This window comes from Pogona vitticeps, chromosome 6, assembly GCF_051106095.1.
Source record: "Pogona vitticeps strain Pit_001003342236 chromosome 6, PviZW2.1, whole genome shotgun sequence".
Lineage (NCBI taxonomy): Eukaryota > Metazoa > Chordata > Lepidosauria > Squamata > Agamidae > Pogona > Pogona vitticeps.
Genome location: NC_135788.1, coordinates 95719742 through 95743059, shown reverse-complemented (window position 1 = coordinate 95743059; position 23318 = coordinate 95719742). Strand labels below are relative to the sequence as shown.

General features: G+C 40.4%; 1 protein-coding gene across 2 annotated transcripts in view; it reads right to left on the bottom strand.

Annotated features, from left to right (window-relative positions):
* The window catches only part of GPR179 (G protein-coupled receptor 179), a 51896-nt gene extending 28938 nt beyond the window's left edge, over window positions 1-22958 (bottom strand). For both annotated transcript variants that reach the window (XM_020785499.3, XM_078377934.1), the window contains exons 1-2: window positions 21357-22958; window positions 11327-11435 (exon numbers count right to left, since the gene is read on the bottom strand). In XM_020785499.3, coding sequence (XP_020641158.3) covers window positions 11327-11435; window positions 21357-22246 — 999 coding nt within the window. In that variant the 5' untranslated portion in view covers window positions 22247-22958. The remainder of the gene's footprint in view (window positions 1-11326; window positions 11436-21356) is intronic.
* Window positions 22959-23318: the final 360 nt, after the last annotated feature.

Below are 23318 nucleotides of genomic sequence, written 5' to 3'. Positions count from 1 at the left end.
GGACGGCTCAATGCAGTCATGCAGCCCCCCTGTCCCCTCCCCTCCCACTCCTTCCTTCCTTCCCTCTCTCCCCCTCTACTGTTGTGACATGCCCCGGCCACATTCCGGCCGCAGGAGCCGGCAGTGTAACTTGAAACTTTGGAATGTCTTTAAAAATAAAAAATTGCACTGGGCCGCATTACGAGCTAACCTGGGCCGCATGCGGCCCTCGGGCCGCAGGTTGGACAAGCCTACTTTAAGTCATCTAATGTCTGAAGCTGTTTTATTGTAAACTAATGGCTAGATTAGACACGTCTAATAGGGTTGAAAGGAAGCGTTTAGTAATCAGAGTAAGAGGAGGCTAAACCACATCATTATGGAGTTCTGCCTAGTGTGAAAATGTATAGTAGCTAAGGCAAAGGAGAGGAGAGGAGGTCTCAATCATTTGTTCAATGCCTGCTCTTGTAGATTTCACTGAGTAATGCAGAGAGACAGGTTAGCTCTCGGCAAGGAAGACTCTAATGTCTGAGCAAGAATACTATGAATATCCTTGATTTTCTGCTCTGAAAATTATGTATTTGCTATTGCCAATAAATGTTCTGAACAGGCAAAAGATTTAAGCACCAAGGATTTTGTCTGAAATACTATATAAAAGTTACAACCCCACTTTTATGGTTAACTCTCCCAAGTAAGTGTGGAAACATATTCTATAGAAATAAAAGGGCAACTTTTGCATTTATCTAAAGAAGGGTTAAGAAGATCTAGGGAGAAGTGGACAAGACAATACAAAATAATAGGGCTGGAGTTTTGGGCTGATGAAAAGAAAGTGCACACACAAATGGATTCACCCCAGTACAGTATTTGCTTTCTAAAGGTACATGGAAGGCACAAATCCAGAGAAGATCTGCCCTTTTACCTAGAAGCATTTCCCAGATGGACAACAGTGAATGTGCAGAAGGGCTGTCATGAGTGGCATTTGGCATTGGAAATAGGCTTTCCACATGGCACAGCTCAAATTGAAGTGTAGATGTAATCAGGTGAGATTTAAAATTATTTAGAAAAGATTTTTATAAAACGGATGTGAAGAGGCCTTTGTAACGGGAATGGAGCAGATTCAGAACCCGGAGCATTACATTTTAAAAGGAACTTATTGTGTTACTTGTTGATTTGTGGCAGATTATGTGCATTATGCATATAGGACATTGCTGTGTCATAGAGAGCAAACCAGAAGAATACAGAAAAATACACTTTGGTTGACTTTAGAGGCTAGTTCTGTCACAGCACCTTGAAAATATTTAGCAGTGCTTCCCTTGCCACTGTGAATGAATAAAGGAATAGTATAAATCTTGAAAAAATTCTCTCAAAATGCCTGTAAAAATGCCTCTTTAAAAGTACCTTTTGAAGGTAATTAGAAAATGTTACTAGTTGAATTAAAAGAGCAACATAGTTGACATTCATTATTTTACATTTGAAATCTTAACTTAGTTGCATCCTCATTATGCAACATGTGGCCTGTAACAGGTGGGTATGTCACTAACTTGTAAGCACAGTAATAACCTCAAAACTCTGCCAGAAGTATACCCCATATGGGAGCCTGGGTTCCAAGAGACATGGAAGTATTTCTAGAACAATCTCAGGAATTACTGCATTCTGGCAAGTTCCCGGCCCATTTCACAGTGTAACATGCTGGATGGTATGTTCTCAGACTGTGCTACACCACCCACTGAGGCCTCCTGATAGAGCCAGAGACTGTGGGCACAAATAGATGACCCGGCTGATCTGGATTGGTGTCAATTCTGCTAAACTGATCATGCTTTGAGGTGTAGTGCGTCCTTTGAGGCAATCCTTGCATCCACATGCAAGGATCAACTTCATCAACCTGAAGTGACTCTGTTTAGCATGAATTAGAAAGCTGTTCTTTCCCTCTAAAGGAAAAGGGGAGGGGGAGATATATGTCTGCCTCCATGCTTTGCTTAAGCTACTTAATGATCTTAAGAAACTGAAAAGTTCCTTCCAACTTCTCCCACAAATGGATAAATGTTCGATTTCTTTTTAATAGCTCCTAACTTACATAGCACATCAGCAATGCATGCTGCTAATGTATTGCTCAGGCATTAGGAACAATTAAAAAGAAACATAAAACTTCCTTTCCTTTCCCCTCTTCAGGGGAGTGAGAAGAAAGCTTTCCATTTCTCAAGATTGTTAAATAGCTTAAGCAAATGGACAATGTAAGCCATCCATTTTGGTTCGATCCCAGCAATCACACTTGTTGGAACCAAACCAAAATGGAGCAATCCTATCTGCAGCCAAACCAAACCAATAAGAAATAGTAGCCTCTGAAAGAGACAGGACAGTTCACACTGACATATAAGTATGTCATGCAGTTTCCTGAGAAAGGACCAAACCAGCCAGTTCCCATACCAGAACAAACCATGGGACAAATTCCTGTCTAATTACATCCTGTGTTATTTCCAGTGACCCACCTGCTGCAGCCCAGGGTCTAACATAGCCTGGGAATATTCATGGTATGCCATTACTTCTCATGCTTTAAACCAATACTTCCATCTTGCACACCAGGGGTCTCAGAGCTTGCACAAAGATGCCTAACCAAACTTGGCCCTCTGTGCACATGATAAGTACATTTTACAGAGTTTATCCTGGACTCTTCAGTCTATTACACAACATAGAGTGGAACCGAATATATCCATTTACACTCTCTGCCAGAATTTGTGGACTAATTAGAAATGCCTTGAGGTTTTCATTTTCAGTTCAGTAGTCAATCTGACATTTAACGCAATGTTCCATATTCCGTTATACCAATCTTCTAATTTGATATCATGTTTGTCTTTCCAGTATCTAGCTATTAGTAATCTAGCACTTGTCATAAAATTAGAAATCAATCCCTTTGAGTAATAATCAAGTTCTGTCTTATCAAAAATTGACAGCAAAGCAATTTTTGAGTTAAATTCAATATCTTTTCCAAATATATCACATATTTCCTTAAAAATAAATTTCCAAAATTTCTGAATCAATTTACACTCCCACCACATATGATAATATGTGCCAATTTCTTCATCACATTTCCAACAGAATAGTCTGAACTTATTATGTTCAATTTCACCGGAGTCATGTACCACCTTAAACTAATTTTTAAAATATTCTCCTTTATTCTTATTGACATTAATCTTAGAACTCTCATCTTCCAAATGTTTATCCATCCTGTGTTCTAATTTCTGTATTTAAATCATGTTCCCAAGTTGATTTTAATCCTTCTATTTCAATCTCATTTTCTTCCTGATCCAAAATTAGGTTATAAATTTTACTTACTACTCCCTTCTTCAAAGCATGTGATGATAGAAATTGTTCATACTTGGTACATTCTCTACATTTGCCATTAATCCTCAACCATTCATTAGTCCATCTGTCTAACTGGATATAATTGTACCATGATTATTTATTAGTTTGAAGTTTAGCTATAATCTGATCCTTCAAACTCATTTTTACCGTCCAATCTTTCAATCTGGCAACTTTTTTATCCTTAAACAAATCAACAAAGCCCTTCAAGTTTGCTGGGAAATTTTCTATTTCAGTCATTAATTTTAGTGGCGAAGTAAAAGGACAAAACTTATTTTTATATCCACATATTTAACATGTTTCTTTAAAAGGAGTTATTCATCTGATTTATTATATTTCTTTTTACTGCATTGATCAAGTATTTTTCAATATTTCCATGTATTTCTGAAGATTCCATATCCCTCCAAATTAATCTTCCTTCGTTATATATAATATCTCCAATAAATCTTAGTTGATTTGCTACATAATAATTTTTTATATTAGGAATACCTAAACCTCCACTTTTTGGAGTCCTATACCAATATCTTTTATTTATTCTTGATTTTTTACCTTTATTACAAAATCCATTAATTAAACCCTGCCAATACTTAAAATCATCATCTTCTTATTGTATTGGGAGCATCCTAGATAGAAAAATTATACTTGGTAATATTTTCATTTTAACCATAGTGATTTTCCCAAACCACAAAAGATTGAATTTAGAGCACTTCTAGAATTTATCTTTAATACCGCTTTTTAATTTATCAAAATTTTGCTCCTTTAATTTTTGAGTCACTTTGACTATATTTATACCTAAGTACTGTATTTTTCGCTCCATAAGACGCACCTTTCCATAAGACACACCAATTTTTTAGGAGAAGAAAACAGGAAAATATAATCTGTTTTCTTCACTCCATAAGACGCACAGACTTTCCACCCCCCTATTTTGTGGGGGAAAAGTGCGTCTTATGGTGCGAAAAATACGGTATTTAATATAACTACACATTTTAAAACCATATTTATTTACAAACTTTTCTTGTTCATATTTGTTGTTATTAAACATCATGACTTGTGTTTTTTGCCAATTTATCCTGTTGATCCTGTTATTTCCCCAAATTTTTCTAAATGATTTTTATTTCTATCCATACTTTCTCATAGGTTTTTAATTGTTAATAATGATTTATTGGGGTTATAGATCAGTTATATTTAGATAATACTTCAGAAATAATAGTCAATGATGGTTTAACAGAATGGATTTCTCTAGGCCGAGGCACAAGGCTGCCCACTTTCGCCAGTATTGTTTTGTATGATTATAGAATTGTTAGCTAATGCAATAAGAAATGATGAATTAATTAAAGGATTAGGAAAAAATGATACAATTGAGATTAATTTTATTTGCTGATGACATTACAAGTATCTGTTCTAAGCACAAGCAATAACATGCAGAAGATGGGGTTAAGAAAGACCAGGAGCAGGCAAACGAGTGTGGGATGGAGAGTGTGAAAAGGAGACGAGAGAGATGGTGACAACAGGAAGAGTGGCTAGCTCTGATAAAAACTAGGGCCCTCACAGATTGCAAAATCAAAAGTGCCTGAGGAAAAGGATATTTAAAGGGCTCCTGTGGTTCAAAAGAAATGAATTAATTACACACACACACACATAATGATCAGCATGGGTCTCTGGTATTTACGCAGCATGAGAAAAAGAGGATGGAACCGAACGAAAGACCAGAGATAGATATGAGCTGTTAATTAACAACGCTGAAGCATGTTTCTGTTTAAAATTTAAAACAAAAAAAGCCTTGTTTAATCAGAAGAGGAAAAATTCAAAAGAAATCTCCATGTTACGTCATTTTGGATACTGCAGGTAAAAGAGGTTTTACCATAAGGCAAGGAGTGTGTGTTGACTAAGAAATGTGGGGGCTATCAAGAACATTTCCATTGGTCATGATCCATTGAGAATTGGTATATACACAAAAGAAGAACAATTTTGTGGCATCTTTAAAGCTAACTTCTTCAGAGGCATAGAATACAGTCGTCAGACCACAAGCTTACATGGATGTGGTCATTGTTTGAGTGAAATGGCATACAGAAAATGATCGTGGTATTATTAACACTAATCATACAGTTCACTCCTAGAATCTGTAGCCATGAGGTGTGGTGATGGTCACTTGTGCAGATTTTTTTTAAAATTCAGATGATGATGATATGGATCACAACTCACTTGTTTCTATCTGTTGGCAATGCTGGCAGGGTCTAAATGAGATTTGTAGTCTAAAATATCTGGGAGACACCATCCTGGAGAAGGCAGTTTAGATAAACGAAGAAAGGATCTAATATATATGTCTTCCATTTTTGGTATTCAGTGTAATAATGTCATGGCTTATATTTCCAAATGTGTATCATGTCCAGAGAAGAAAAGGGTATCAGCAAATCTGAGGGATTCTGGAAGCTTGCAGGACTATAAAACATTTTCACAACTGAATCAGAAGTGTGGATACTGAATGAAACATGCCAGTGAAGGCCGAAAATGCTCATAGAGTACCGTATTTTTTGCTCCATAAGACGCACTCCCCCCCAAAAAAGTGGGGGGGGGAAGTCTGTGCATCTTATGGAGTAAAGGCAATGATTTTGCCCCCACTGGCTCCGTGGGGGTGGGTGGAGGGAGCGTCGCAAGGGTCTGAGTGAGCCTTCCAGGACCCTTGCGACGCTTCATCCACCCCCCATGGGGCCAGCGCGGGTGAAATCACCACCTTCTGGGAGTCTTTTGAGGCTTGGGAAGCTTCAGAAGACTCCCAGAAGGTGGCAATTTCCCCCCTCTGACCCCCAGGGGGCAGGGTGAGTCTCTAAAGGGTCCTGCAACACACCCTAGGACCCTTTGGAGGCTCACCCTGCCCCCCCCACAGGCCAGAGGGGGTGAAATCGCCACCTTCTGGGACTCTTTTGAGGCTTGGGAAGCTTCAGAAGAGTCCCAGAAGGTGGCGATTTCGCCCCCTCTGGCCTCCGGGCGGGCAGGGTGAGCCTCCAAAAGGTCCTAGGGTATGTTCCATAAGATGGACCTCTCCATAAGGCTCACCAATTTTAAGGAGAAGAAAACAGATTATTTTTTCCTGTTTTCTTCTCCTAAAAATTTGGCGCGTCTTATGGAGAGGTGCGTCTTATGGAGCGAAGTTTGGGGCTTTGGAGGAAGAATGCATATATACATCCAATTGCTTTGTTGCAAATCTCAGCTATGAAATAGATATCAGCCCTGCTCACTTAACGGGACTGGTGACCTCTGTAATTTGTTAGCTGTATGAGGCCTCAGGCTGATTAAGCCCAATATAATTACTCTGAGCCTAGGGTAAATGTTTTTGCTATTACTGGTCAACTCATCATTTTTCCAGCAATGGTACTCAAGAGCGTTCCAGTCTCAATTTCCTTATGACCATGGAATCCTAGCAAGAAATCACTGGGCTTCATCACTATGTATAGCTGCCTCTGGATTGACACCATTTGTTTAACTTTATGTATCGCATACCACATTTTTCACAATAAGATGGACACACCTAGGTTGCTATAGAGGACACTGAACACTGGTATGCTGAAATAGTTTCAGATGCCTCCCAGACTTTCATATCTAACAAGCATTTCACATAAATTCCATTCTTCCTTGTAATGATGTAGATTTTGTTTTCTCCTTATGTAAAGTCAACTTAATGTAAAATCACACACAGTTGACTCAGAAACAGATCCCTGCAATTTCTTGAGAGCAAAATGTCCTATAAATAATTTCTTTGGCACATTACTGTGTTATGAGCGCCAATACATATGCTCCTCTTGAAATAAAAGCCAAGGCTGTATGTATCTTCTTTGGGCTAAAAGGCTATTAACTGTTCTGTACTCTGGTAGCACAAATTCCGCACCATGAAAAACTGAATTATGTGCTCAAGTGTACACCATGGCTAGAACCCTACTGAAATATACAAGTATAAAATATTAATCATGCAACCAGCTTGCACCATTTATTAGAGTGCTGATTATGCAACCAGTTGCACACTAGTTAAGCAACTAGTTCGGAAACATGATGGACACCTTGCTAAGGAGTGAAAACCAGCTGTGTGATTAATGTTGCAGATTAGGATATTTTAACAAGATTTTGGCCCCTGAAAACATGGAGCTGTGTAAGTGACTTACACTCTCCCCTCTACTATTCAAAACCTTCTGAAGCCAGGACCGTACTCATTACTAGAGACTGCTCCTAGTATTGCTCCTACCCTTTCAATTGAATGACGATATATAGATTAGTGGGAACGTAAGAAGATGAGAAGGCTTTTGTCTACCACCTTCAAAAGCACCTGCCAGTCAAAATAGACAATACTGAACTAAATGGACAAATTAGTCCCATAAGGTACTTCCAAAGGCTAGCCCCTAAGGAATGGAAATTGATACTTAAAGTGAGATCTGTGAAGAGCAGTATGCTCAATATCAAATGTGCTTCCAGAAAATAAATATTGACACATAGAAATTCCTGGATTTTCTTAAGTTTCTCATATCATTTTAAGTGTTTTGTGCTGTTCTAATTTGTTCAGTGGACCTTGTGCAGGAGAACTTCCTACTGGATTATGATCCCATATTAGTTCAGAGAGAAGCTTAGATGGAGGTGAAATAGGTCTACTATATGTGGGACTAAAGATGTACAAAACCTATAGAGGAATAGGACTTGTTTATCCCAGCTAAGGGAATACTTACATTGATAAATAATGCAGGAATGTGTCAGGATTGGAATGGTCAGATTCACATTATTTTTGTTAACTACATGACATAAGAGTCAATGCGTATCAGCCCAAGATTTTTCACCCTGAATCTGTAGTGTTTTCCTCCTCTGCTGAGGCTTCTACTTTTTTGGAATTTGATCACGAGGCAGGGCAGCTGTATGAACCCTCTCCTCCCCACACCTGGTGCCTGGGTGTGCTTATTTCCTTCCTTCCTTCCTTCTGAAAGGCTTGCTGCCCTAGTACTAGGACAGCTAGGAGACCAAAGAGAGAAAAAAAAGAACATTACAGTAACTGGTTAGAGAGAGAGGATGAAATCAGCCTTGTTTCCAGGTTGTTAGGTAGCTCTGCTCTGACCATCCAAATTTGCAGGAGTCACAGGACAGAACTACCTTCGCAAGCTGGAAAACAGGCTAACTCATAAGTTCCTCTTCTCTATGCTGATTTCTTGCTCTTTTCTCTCCCCTCTTCAGCCACCTAGATGTTCAAGTGTTAGGACACTGAAGTTTTGAAAGAAAGAAAGAAAGAAAGAAAGAAAGAAAGAAAGAAAGAAAGAAAGAAAGAAAGAAAGAAAGAAAGAAAGAAAGAAAGAAAGAGGGAAGGGGAGGGGAGGGGAGGGGAGGGGAACAAGCAGACCAGATGTGGGGAGCAGAGGATTCAAATAGCTAACAACCTACAATCTAGGCAATTTCTTCCCATCTCTGCTGAATCATGTGTGGTTGGCTGAAGTGAATTAACCCAGGGAGACCCAACTTCCTAGGTGCAATTTCACAACAAATCTTTGCATTTTTCCCATTGTGTAGTTGCACCCTAAATTAAGTTCCATTAGTTTTAATAAGTAGGTGTAGGCACTTATGTAGGGCTGAAGTTGAGCTTAGTTTTTTGTTGTTTTTTGCTTCAGGCACCAAAATGTCTTACATAGGTTCTGTAGCAGATTTTTAAAAAAAGCATGTATAAATTTTGCTCTTGTACAGATATGGCCAAGCAAATGAATTCACCCTGGTTTCTGAAAACTTGGGCATTTTGCTTCATCCCTGCTTCCTTGCATCCAACTGATTTACATGCCTGGAAGAACTCCCAAGATTATTTCTGTAATATATGGTTTGAGATTTGTAGCTCTGACAATACGCACTTAGACCTATAGAAATAAGAGTGAGTGATTGTTCGAGTGCTGCCCTGGTGCCCATTACATGTTATGTGCTCCTAATGAGACACACACAGAAACACACACTTGGTAAAAGGTGCTTAAATGCAGATTTGCACATTAAAACCCTGCTGTGCAGTGAAGGTACAGAGCAGCTGAAAGAGGCAGATGGGTCAGCGGGGGAGGCGGGGGATAATGCAGAGATGCCAGGAGCAAAGGGGAAATGAGACACAAGAGGGATATTGGAAAGAAGTGTGGCAAAGGAAGAGGTCCTGTGCTAGCTGTGAGTGGTGCTAGGTAGGCAACATTAAACGAAAAGAAAGAAAGAAAAATGAGAGTAGAAAATAAACAGAACCCTGTGGCAGAAAGGAAGATTCACAGAAGAGCAAAATCTGCAAGGACTCAAAGAGAAAAATGCCTTTCTTGTTATGAGCAAAGTCTTTTGAAAGGCAAAGGCTACAAAAAAATTAACATTGTTTCCAGTATTGGCATTTAGACTTTTAAATTGGAAAATTGCTGTGTAGAATGGAAAAGCATGTTGACAAAATAAATGGGAATGAAACAGAGAGACACATACACAGATAGGCCAAGATATATAAAACTATATTTTAATTGGCATTTATCTATTAAAATGAATACAGCGTAAATTAGGAAACATCATATTATATTGACATTATTTTGATTAACTAAAGCAAAGATATCAACAATAAATTATGCTTTTGAAAATCATGCACAGTTACTTTGTTCCTTTTTAATATATCTTCTCTGGTTTTGAGATAACAATTTACTGTTGCTGTTAATATGCTTTGTAGGAAGTAATATAGTGCAAGGGGTATTGGTTAGATATTGCAATTTGCAGTGGCCGTGTATTATGGCTATTTTAAAAATTTATACACATCAAAGAATTTTGCTCAAAATGCGTAGGAGTTTTTGTGGTGCTTGTTCTTTTCCTTTGTGAAGCATTCCTACAGAAAGACTCAGCTTGGCCAAATGCTAGGCATTCGGGTAGCAGTTCTGAAATCCTTCCCTGATTATGTCAGTCCACCATGGGTCCCTATACTGTCTTACTGTCCCTCTTTGTCCGAAATACAAATATCCAGCCTCCATTATCAAAATCCTGTATGGTAGTTACAGCACTGCCCTAAACTACTATGATTTATGCTTCAGAGCTGCAATAGCCTTTCTCCAAAGGTATTATTCAGCTGAAACTGTCATTGGTGCCAATGAAAGCATAACCAAAAATGCAAAGGGACACTTCTAAGACCCTGAGTTTTTTTTAATACTCTGTCAGGATTGGGGAGGTGGAGAGGAAAAATTAAGGCCTCCTCCACTTCTGTAGTTCAGAGGCTACTCAAGACTCTTTTTGGCTGCCATTTATATAACATACCACACTGTCTGCACATTAATTGAATTCATGGGCAATTAACTACATCCATGCAATTAAGGTTGCATCTGTTTTGACCTTTAGGTAGATCTTTATGGGGAAAGACTTCTGAAGGACATACTGTATTCTGTAACAGCAAGTTGCTGACACCTGCATCCCAACCATAGCATTATGTACTGTAGCTAATAGGACACAAAGGATGTAAGTGCGTGTGTGCGTGTGCATCTCCTGGAAAATGATAACATTTGTGTGAATTGCAACTCAATCGAAAAAACATTACATTGTTGATCTGAATTAAATTCCAAAAATAACATTTCATTCTATGGGGTTCTGAAAATATTTCAGGTTTTTAATTTGTACAAAATTTCATTTAAACTCTAGCCTTTTAAAACTACTCATTGTCTGTCTCAGCAGTACCTTGATATCCAGTTCCATCATTCAACACCACACCTTTTCCCATTCCATTGGTTTGTCTGCTTAAAGATAATCCCTTTGAATAAGAGTTGTAACACTTCTGTTTTATCTAGAGCAATTTGCACACTGGAGGCACTATAATAAATGTTACAAGAAAGCAGTAGCTGGAGAAGGCAAATATTTCTACAGAAAGACAATGGGAAATGTAAAAAAAAAACCTCCTAGTCTGCCTTTCTACCAGTCTTCTACTAATCTAACATCACAATGTAACTTAGCTAGGAATACAGAGCTAGGCATACAGCTGCAAGGGTCCCCTTACCTGTGTACTGTTGAGGTCACACTGGTGTGTGTTTGCAAACCATCCCTGTCCAGTAGCACACTGGTTTATATCAACATTCTGGATTTTAACATCCATCCTCACGACCCCTCTGGAACAGATAACACAAGGGGTTAAGCATATACTGGGCATGGAGAGATAACAGCAGGGGAACAGTTCTAACATCTGGTCTTCTGTAGCCTGGCCATAGAGTCCTAGCAGATGTTGCAGCACTCAGCTGAGATGCATATCAGAGCTTGGACAGTTAGCTTTTGGGATACAGTTTCTAAAATCCCTCAGCAAGTATGACTGACAGTCATTCTGGCTAGGAGGTTCTGGAAATTGTGGTCCACAAATAATTTTTTTCTAAACTCTCGTGTAAACAGCACATCATATAAGTGGCCTAAATAGCCTGAAAATTCCTGGCTGGGCGTGGGGCCAAATATTTGATCCAGGCTTAATATACTCACTGAAATATATACTGTACTGTGGGATTTATTTATTTATTTAGTGTGTATACCATTCCATAGTGCATGGCACTCTCTGGGCAGCTTACAGTTGAGAATTCAATCAAATAAAGCACAGTATACTATAAATGCACATTTAATTAAAAAACAATAATTAATCCTATGCCACAGACAACCCAATTTAAATGAAAATAACTAATTAAACAGCTTAACATCTCAAGTTACTAAATAAAAAGCTGCTTTTAAAAGTATAGTTTTTACCTGCTTCTTAAAAACCTGGAGGGATACAACCTCTATTGGAAGTTTATTCGAAAGAGACAGTGCTGCTACAGAGAAAGCACAATTTCTTATGCTTACTCTTTTGGCCTCCTTAGGTGTAGGTATTCTTAGCAATGTGGACTGTGAAGAGTGGGAGGACCAGGTAGCTATTTAGGGGAAAGACACTGCAACAAGTATTGAGGTCCTAAACTATTAAGGACTTCGTTGGTAATAACCAATACTTTGAATTGTGCATTAACAGGGAGCTAATGAAAGCTTGTGAGAAATGGGGAAATATTTTTGAATCTGCTAATACCAGTCCGTTGAAGTTTCTGTATTGCCTTCAGGGGCAGCCCTAAGTGGAGACCATTGCAGTAGTCTACTTTGGAGATTACCAACTCATGAATCACTGTAAAAATGATAGCTCAAAAAATTTGAAGAGCATTCCACTAGCTTTTGTAATCATCCCTAGGCTCATGTAAGTTGGTAGCAGTTGCTTCTGTACTAGCCTCTTACATCTTTACCAGGCCGAGGCCAGCCATTGCCCAGGAGAAGGTGATTGCATCGAGCAGTGGAGTGTTTGGAGAGGTGGTGGATCTGTCATTGGCACCTACTCTCGGCGACTTGAGTTGGCTGCCAATATATTTGAGTTGGCCTCTTCCTCTAACTTCTGCCTCTGCTGCTGCCTTCTTGCTTGCTGCTTAGCTGACTAGATTAATATTGCCTCACCTTGGGAGTCTTCAGGCCAAGGAATTATTGGGGGGAGGGGTTGTAGCCAAAAAAAAGGTGTGTGGCTCAATTCCTTGTGGTCAAATGTTTCTCCTCCAGGCCAGCCAAGAAGCAACTGTGTTGTGGACAGGGGAGCAGTTGGACAAAAAAAAGGCACTGCCATCATCCTACTTGAATTCCTTCTTATTGTGAGAATGACATCATGGCACGTGAGTGCAGGGATGGCAGAGGTGACACCTCTCTTCCCATGTTACGCAGAAGGAGGACTTGTGCCAAAACTGATCCCTGCCCATTTTACAGCTATTAAGAGACACAGGAATTCTGACAGGAAAAAAGTTGCGAAGTTTCTGCTGGTGCGTGGCCTTACTTCCTCGCCTCCTCATCTTCCTCTATTTTATTTCCAAACCATAGCATGTCATTTTAAAGAAGCTTCTGCTCTGGGATGAGATCGCCTTCAAGCAAGGCTGACTCTACCATTAGACAGAGTAAGATGGACGACTTAACAGATTTGGTTGTCTTCAAAGGACAGCCAATTCTTATTTTCTAACTCTGCTATTAATATATTTTTAATTCCAGAGAAGAGAAGTGATTGTAGGACTTTTTTCCTTCATGTGTTGGGATAGTTTGGCTGGCTTTGGGTTACTATGCACCTTGATTTGGGTGGGTCTTACGGAGTGCCATTTCCTGCTTAGACACCTCACGTGTTGGACCTTAGGCTGAGCTATAAGGGTGAACCTTAACTTCCCCTAAATATGGCAAAGTGGATCTGGAAATAAAAATGATGTTACAACAGATATATTTAATACGCATTAACATATGTGATTACAAAGCAGCTGGAGTGTGTGTGTGTGTGTGTGTGTGTGTGTGTGTGTGTGTGTACACACACACATCAGGCTTCTGTGTTTGCCTGAACTCTGGAAGAGACAGATCTCAAGCAGGCTAAAAGGGCACTGCAGTTCACTGCCTCTTTGTTGATGATTGAGTACACGAGCAATCTGGTCAATGGAAGGGGAGGATGGACTTATCAGATATAGGACAAGCCTGAGAATCCTGAACAGAAGGGCTTATGTGTTTCAGAAAGAACTCTATTCCAGTAGACTGTGTGTTAAAGGGTGGTTAAATGAGTTGATGGAAATCTGTGTTTGACTATTAACAAATTAGGCTTTTAAATCAGAAGAAGCTTTTTGACCAAGGTTTGCCTTAAACTGTGGGACGTGGTGGCGCTGCGGGCTAAACCGCAGAAGCCTGTGCTGCAGGGTCAGAAGACCAAGCAGTCGTAAGATCGAATCCACGTGACGGAGTGAGCTCCCGTTGCTTGTCCCAGCTCCCGCCAACCTAGAGGTTCGAAAGCATGCAGATACGAGTAGATCAATAGGGACCACCTTGGTGGGAAGGTAAACAGTGTTCCGTGTCTAAGTCGCACTGGCCATGTGACCACGGAAGATTGTCTTCGGACAAAAACGCTGGCTCTGTGGCTTGGAAACAGGGATGAGCACCGCCCCCTAGAGTCGAACAGGACTGGACAAAAATTGTCAAGGGGAACCTTTACCTTTACCTGCCTTAAACTGCTCCCTGTTTACTCAAGGAAAAAGTAGAGCATTGTGCAAGACCTTCACATTCTCTTTCCCTTTAACACAACTTGGATGTAATGTGCTAAAAGTTATTTACCTGTAACACACTCGTGTGTGTGTGTAACAACATTACAGTACTTTGTGAAGTAATTATTGATAACATTGTTAACTCTTCTTAGTTGTAATGTGCCCATTACTTCTATAATGTTTTATTGAGAATAATTTTGGGGATCATTTTTATTACATTTCTGGAAAAAAAGCATAATAAAAATATGCTGGTATTGCGTGTGAAGTAACAATAAGTAACATTTCACAAATAACTACTAATACTTACACTTCCTTGTTTTAAAAATAGCGCTCTATGCTCCAGAGGTGGGGGGGAATGCTCTCTGCTACTTCAATGGGATTTTTTTCTTTCTAAGTTTGCACATCAGAGGATCTGCCTCTGTAATACTCCATGGCATTTCCAACCCGTTCCCTTTTCTGCATCTTTTACAGCAAAATGTTATGCTGAGTATTTCATGTAGATAAGTGAGCAAAGGAACTGGGGAAGGAACTTGATAATATCAAAAACCTGTCTGTTCCAACATTCTGTTCACACAGTGGCCAAACAGATGCCTACGCAAAGCTCACAGAGTAGGGTGTCAGGGCAGTTGAAGACTCCATCTTGTGTTCCTTTACTCTTAATGCAGAGAGGCATATTTAAACCATGATGTTGGCAGCTATTGAGTTTGTCATTGGTCGTTCTCCATGCCATTCTTGTTCTCTCACTGCAGCTTGGTGTTTTTGTTTGTTTGTTTCCTCATCTTTACATACAGTACAGGCACCTAGATCTGGCACTAGGCTTCGCTGGTGCTTTCACTTCCATTCAGAAAATTTAAATGGTCTAACAATAAGTTCCCATGGAAACACATGGCTAGGCCATTTACTTTCCTTTTGTACATCAAGTTATAGCCTCAGTGCAATCATCCGCGCTATTATGGAAAAAGTTATGTACGAATTACACTTCAAATGGAGGTTTGGAGGGAAAAAAATTAGCCCCTCCCCACCATCTAAAGTGCATGGGCAAAGTGGCTGTCACCCATCTGATGCCCTTCAGACATGGCAAATTATAATCATCAGCATCATCATACAGACAATATTAGTCCTATGTAACAATGATGGGAGCAGTGGTCCAAAGAATCTGGAGGGCATGGTGTAAAAAAAAAAAAATAGAAAAAAGCCGTAAAACACGATAGCCTGTGGCTTTTTAATGCTGGACTCAAACCACTTGTTTACATATACTCATGTGGAAATGAGAGTTATGTATTTGTGGAGGTTTTGCAATATGAAAGGAAAGAAAGGCAGAATATGTATATTGTGGCCACTAGCCTGGGTTCTGTTTTTTAATATTTGGAGAAAAGAGTACACGTGAATGCAGGCCATCAGGACATGTGTTATTCAGGAAAGGGTCAACTATGTGGAATATCATCTCACTCTGATAAGAGCATTGAATGCTGGAATATCATTATAATTAAACAGCAGTGAAGGCAGAGGAAAGAACTGAGGAAGAGTTAGGAAAGAAAGGTCAGTTGGTAATAAGTAAGAAAAGAAGCTGTGGCAGGACCTAAGTAAGAAGACAAGAGAGCAGATTCACAAGACATCAGAAGATAAGGGGAGAATGACTATAATAGAAATGGAACTATGAAAGAAAACATATCCAACAATATGGTAGTGGAGGCAGGGAACACAGGTTGACACTCTGTCACTTTCTGAGAAGCGGGGAGCATGGCATAATCTGCCACCCCCTCAGGATTCCCTGTGTCTTCTGAGTTTAGCCGAAATCCTTGTAGTACCTGGAGAGTGATTTTCTGAGGGAGAGTATATTGTTATAACCTATCCCTGCAGACTGCCTGAGGATTTTTTTGATCTTGAATAGGCAATTATGAGCCATTTGTTTTTCAAAAACAGCACCTCCTTGGTTGATATAGACCTGTCCACCAATTTGGGGACTCTCGATATGGTGGGGGCTGGCTGTGGGGAGTGTTGTGATGAGCATCTGCGCTTTCAAATGTATCACTACGTTGCTAGTATCTGGCCAACAACATGTGACTCAAAGCGGGAGCTCAAACTGCATGTCATGTGGAAATTCTGTGAGGGTAATTTCTCCCATTTTCTTTCTTTCTTTCTTTCTTTCTTTCTTTCTTTCTTTCTTTCTTTCTTTCTTTCTTTCAAAAAAACAAACTATTGGCTGGGCAATTTTTTTCAGTGATGCAGCATGGGGCAGTGGGGATTATGCTTCTGTTCTGATCCCTCAGTTTACATCTCCATTGCAGTGCCTGTTCACTGCTGGGGGGAGAAATTGAGGCTGTAAATGTCAGTGTTAGGGAGGAATGTGTAATATTTTGGTTAATGTCTATTAACCAGAATATTAAGCATTCCTCTCTGAGACTAGAGGACTTTGAAGATTTGTTTATAAAATCAGTGTGGACGATTTCAGCATTCCACAGCACAATTAACTGCAATGTTTCACTCCTGGCCACTCAGTTGTGCCTTGCACAGGTACAGGTGCAGCCACACATATTTTTGTTGCTATAAAATCAGGTATGCTGTTTTGGTTTCCATAACTAGGTCTAACTGAGAAAATCTATATATGCTGTTATGATTTTCCCATCAAATTTCTGTGAGTAAAACTAGCAGTGCGTGCTGCCCTATCTTGATAGAACAGTGTTGGCAGCCAAGGATATTCTGATGATCTGCATCCATAGGTAAAACTAGTTGTTGTCGTTGATGATGATAGATTATTCATCTCTGTTTTCTTCCTTTAAGAGGAGGGGACAAGGGGTAAGAAAAACAATAAATTTCTTAAACAGTGCAAACTGTCAAGTGATCTCCAGTGATCTCATTCCAGGGGAAAACAAATCTGAGTACTGTACATGCTGTCCCATTGGAACTGCTGCTTGGAGAACTGGAGTGAGCATGATAACGTTATACATGTAATCTTTACTTTGAAATCCTATATCAGCGTGGAGAACTGCATCCATCTGAATTTCCAGATGCTGTTGACCTACATCTTCCTTCCTTCCTTCATGACTACTGACCATGCTAGGGAGTTGTAGCCCAATAATGTTTGGACAAGCACGCGTTCCCCATCCCTCATCCAAATCATTGAACAGATGTTTTCCACCTGTTACCAATATTGGCCTTTAACTGAAAGTAGGAGAGAGTGGACCTGGGACTTCTTCATGAGCAAGGTATATCTTCTACTACATAGAGAGGGACTTTATTTCAAGAAATACACTTCATTCTGAAGTTTCACCTGAATCTTTTGTAGGCAGCTAGAGCTTTGAACCTCAATTCTCACCAAGTAAAACAAATATATGTTCTCCTTCTTCATTCATACATCCTTTACACTGAAAATTGTAAATCTCTTTTTTTCTAGGTACAATTAATGATCCCAGGGAGCCAAGGATTGCTCATTTCCAAGGACTATGACTTCAATTGCTTGAATTATTCCAGTTTTTATTCTCCGCAGCATAAACAAGAAGTGTATCAGATCTCTCTACTGATACTATAGAGGTGGGCTGTATTCAAATCTTTTGGGGGTCACAATTTATGCGGGAATCCTATAGACGTAGCAAATGCTTATGGTTCATTCTGTCTGTTATCTTTTAGATTTTGTTATTAGTCTTGCATTTCTCACCTTAGTCCGTTCCATCTTGTCAATGTTTTTCTTGAATTGTGGTGTCTGGATGAAGTAATGAAAAAGTCATGTGTGGAATGAAGCTATTATTATACTCTTCCAACATAGAGAGGGGTATGCATTGATCCAAATTTCCATGGGGTGACAGGAAATTGTCCGTACTTCTTGGCTTATTTTAGATATTTATACTGTACCTTTCAATGACTCATTCATGCCCCAGGTGGCTAACAGCAATAATTAAACAGAAAATAAATAAGATAACAAGATATTGATTCTGGGTGTAGTGTGAGAAGATTCTGGGTGAAGCAGTTACTTTTTCAAACAACAGGTGCCATAATCCTAAGCAAGCAGGATTTGATGGAGACCAAAGAAATGGGACCTCTGGTTGAGCTCCTTCTTCCATTGGTAAACTTAGCTGGTAGTACCAGCTGAGGTTGGATCAGACATTTTGCTTACTAAGGTGGAGTAGCAATTGGTGCCTCCCCACTCAAAGACATGGCATGTAGTATCCAGAAGCAGACAAGTTACTTTGGCACAACGGCCTCTTTTCATTGTGCTAGAATTAAAAATAGAATAATTATACTAAATTAGCTACTAACCGTTATCTGGCTTTTCACAGTAATCGAAATATTCTGCCTCAAGTGGGTGCCTCACCCTAACTAATTGTAGGGCCAGCCCTGACACCAGTGAACAGCACTACCAGCCAGTTTGGTCTAGATGCAATCTGGATTTTTCACAATGCCTCAGATGAAGGCCTCCTGGGGCATTATAAGAAATAATGATGATGAGTAGTCCTAGCCGTTCAGCTGTCTATTACTGCTTGGAGCACCAAGCTGGAAACAAATTTGAAGGAGGAAGGACTCATGACAAGAATCTCTGCTAGGTTTTTGGGGCCCAGGCAACTACTTAAGGATGTCAGATGTTTGTGGCAACCCAGATGTCAGAATTAAATGGTAGATCTACAGACTGTTTATAGACATAAGTGAATTAGCAAAGAAAAGAGCTAAACAGGATTTCTGTTGTGTTCAATAAGTAGTGTAGGAACAAAGTAAATGTATTACACTGTATGGGACTATGGCATTCTGGAATATAAGATAACCATTTAAAACATGGTATGCCTAGGCTTCTAAATAGCTTTTTGACTGCTTGCCTTAGGTGTGAATTGTCTCAGACGAATAGGCAAGGAGCCTTTCATAAATCAGTAACTGCTTCTTCTTCTTTGTTATATGCCACTTTAAACTTAACAGCTATTTTAAAAAACAACACCTTATACGAGTCATGGGATGGTTCTACACTGGCACTGTTGATGGGTCCGTTTCTGCAGTCTAAATATTCTGTTTCTGGGGCTTCTGTCCATTACAGAATAGAAAACATACAGTCACACATGCCTTATTAAAAGGAGGTTAAGCAGCCAGTCCTACAAAAATCAATGAGACTGCTGTCAAAATACTTTATTCCCCTTTTCTATAACACCCCCACCCTTACTACCCTGATTAGAAACTTCTAATTTATCTTTTTAATATTATGGCTGTCAGGAATTCACACAAGATAGATAAATCTTATCACCAGATAAATAAATGTGATTGTGGACATACAATCTCCTTTCTCTTTTAACGACCGTGTAAGGTTAAAGGGAAATACGTACATTTCTACCTCAGGGGACTATTTCTGTATCTCTTTTCTCAGGTTCAGTTTGACCTGCTTGCCCACTACTGTAGTTTTCAGTCCTAACACCTTCTTTCATTTCAGTCTTGAGACTTAGTTCTAGAGTGTGTAAAGTAATATTGAAAAAGATGGCTGTGTTTCCTGCCATGTGCAAAATACCTTTCTTTTGTCATAGTTCACACACCTCTGGTATTAGAAGGTAAGGTTGTTAGGGTCTGGTTATGGTTCCCAAGCACTTGAATGACCTTTTGAATTATCAGAGTGGGCTTGCTGAAGATAATGGAATAACAATATAACAACGTAAAATGTATTCCTTTGGACACCTATAGTAATCTCCTCCAGGTAGTTATGTGAGGATGCTTATAAAGACTGGAGTTTTCTTCCACCACCACCACCCCTCCGGGTAAGCTAGTGTAGTATTGCTGAGGTAGTGGTGGTAAAGCTGCATCAGCAGCCCCTCAGCAATGCTTCTCTTACTGCTAAGGGACCACCTGTCTTGCAGTAAGAGATTTCCAGGTAAAACTGGAGCCCACACAGCACATCTGTTTTTAATAGTCTGGCATTTCCAGGTGACATCCCTGGGCAACGGTTTGTGAAGGACAAGGTTTATGCAGCAGTATAAGCAGAGATATAGTGGTAGTCTTTATGGCTTGATGCCACAGTTTGTACTAATGAAGTTATTAATTTTATATACTGCCCTTTCTCATTTAATTTTAGTACAAAATTACAAAACAAGGAATAATTCTATGATGCAATGAATAGCAGGCAAGTGTAAATGGATCTTCTCTTTGATTCATGCCCAATGGAAAATGAGCGAAGACCCAGGGGTTTATTTAAATCCACATTTGGAACATGGGGAATCATAGAGTAAGTGTATGTGTCTGCCTGAAGATGCACTGAGTGCTATCTCATTGTTTTTGAGAACAGCTTACATCTGAAACTGGGCCCTCTGAGATCCTAAATCAGAGGACTCACTCAGTGTTCTTTGCTCAGGAGCTGGTCTCATATGCCTTTCTATTTCAGCACTTTACCTTGCCCTCTCCGACCCTGCCAGATGCATAAGGACAAGTAAGGGTTACTTAGCTGTGATGAGAAACCTCTTTATGCACTTTGTTATTGTCATTCTTACTCTTACTGCTGATCATTACTGTTACTCTTCATAGAGTAAATCATGCCTGGAGAACATGATTTACAGGCATCTTATATATAGATCAGGGTGAGCAACTTGTTGCAGAACTTCCATCTCCTGCATCTCTCAGCAGTGGCTATGTGAGTCAGGGATGATGGGCTCTGCAGTCTAATAACATCCAGAGGACCAATCCTGTTATAGATCCAATCAATAAAATAGTACCACATTCTGAGATAATTATTTTTTTATGTTTTAATTTTATTGTAAGCTGTTACAAGAGCCTGGGGAGTTTCTCAGTGAGTTATGGATATTAGTGATAAACAGAGACACAGACTCCTATGCTCAATATTAAAAAAATGTTTGAGTCCAGATCCATTCTCACAAAAGGTGCTAGGCAGGCCATTGACCCTTCCTAAAGATTGCTGTCATATACGATCCAGCTCCCTCATCGTTGTTTTTCACATATTTTTTCAAACCCAGGAGGTCAGGCCACCATGTAATCCCCTCATCCCTCACACCCTTTAACACTTACTTGAATTCTGGATTTAGGTCAGGTTTCAGGCCATAGAAGGAAGAGGAGAGTGTGACCATCCAGTTGGGCAAGAATTTCCCATCCTCACATTCCAGGAAAGGAGTCGACCATTTGACGTGACCTGAGTCCATCACATAGCTATCTCCTTGGCTCCATTTGGGAGTGTCCAGGGTCTTGAGGTCATTGCTGAGAATTCGCTTGTACAGGAGAGGGGCTCTCTGGAACCGGAAAAAGTTGTACCACTCGTTTTCCCAAGTCAAATTCCTCAGGTTCTCTGCAGAGGCTGAGAGGTCTTGGAGTAAGATCTCATTGTTCTCCTTGGTGGCTTGGACCATCAGCTGAGGCTTGGAAGACACCGGGTGAGCATCAAAGGTCAGCACGGCTCGGTAAATTTGAGGATCTCCATCCATAACACTTCTGACCAAGGCATGGTACCACTCAACATCCTCTTTCACACTGGACTCTCGGATGTCGTTGGTCTGGAAGACCATATTGAGGAAATTGGTGGCATGGGTCAGGGTGTCAGTAGCACCACGCAGATAGGAACGCAAGGCTGGTGCAGGACCAGAGGCCTTCCCCATATCCCTCACTTCAAACCTCTGGCTGCAGTTGGCTTGTAAGAGGCTCAAAACATCCCCAGAGTACAGAAAGGCCACAGCTGCCTCCAGTCCCTCAGGATCAGCCTTTTCCAAGTTAGGAGTAGGCACCCACGTGAAAGCTGAAGCCAAAGAAGACGAGGAAGAGGAGGAGGAGGAAGGCATCCAATCCTTTGTTTTGGGAGTCCTGGCCTTGGGTGGAGCCGAGTATTGATGCTGAAAAATCCCAGCTGCCCAAAGGATTTCAAGATGAAAGCAACAAACGAAAAGAAGTCTCAGCAGAGAGATCTCCATGGTTCAGCAAAAGGCTCCAAAAATGCCAGAGTCATCTGGCAGGAATCATTTTAGTCATGGCAGGGAAGCCCTCTTTGGAAGTCCTGATGTATCTGAGAGGAATCTTGAGATCCTCAGGAGGTGGGGGAAGAAAACCACGAGAAGCAAAGCTGGCCGCAGTCCTTCTCTGAGGTAAACATTCCCAAAGAACATTGGAACACCTGAAAAAATAGAGTTGCTTGCCTCCTTGTAAAATTTACAGGACTTTCCTCTTGTCTGCCACTCTCTGTTCTCACTTGCTTTTGCTCCTTTCCCTCCCTGGTCAGTGGTGGAGCAAACGTCACCACAATATGAGCAGCTGCTGGCACTGCCCCCGTTGCTTTCCCCTCCCCAACTACTATTAGATGCCTGGGCTTTTAAATCTCTGCAGACGCAGACGCGCGTATGCACACACACACACACACACAGAGGGAGAAAGAGCACTCTATCAACAACCTAACTTACTAATGCTTGAAATGGAGAAATCCTGTGTAAGGCCAGAAAGGAAGCGAGGGGGTGGGGAGAGCGAGCGAGCGAGATTGGAAGAGAACAGTGTCTGTCTCTCTCCATCTCTCTGTCTCACTTTAGTTCCATTAGGGGATATAGGTCTGACAGTGATGCAAGCAACCAAATCCTGCACGGAGTGTCATGGCAACAGGAAATTTGTCTTCCCACCTCACCCCTCCCTTTTCTTTCCCTCCCAGCCTTTATTTCTCTCTTTCTCTCCCCCCACCCCTCCATTCAGCAGCTTGACTAACACCATGATAGTCATTTATAAGGTCACCTACTGCCTACTGATGTTCATATCACGTTGCTAAATATAATTAACTGTTCAGGCACCAGGGAAGGAAAAGGAAGCAGGGGGTGCTGGTGGACAAGGATAGAGAAATTTCATACAGGGCATTCTGTTCTTTTGCTGTCTACATGCTGAAATGTTACCGGAGGTGAAAGAGAAGGTTGGAGAGTGTAATTCTAAGAAGTACAAATGCAGTTGTGACCTAATTTGAGCCAGAGTTTATCAGGGCTCAGTCCCAAGATTCCGATTTTTCCAGTG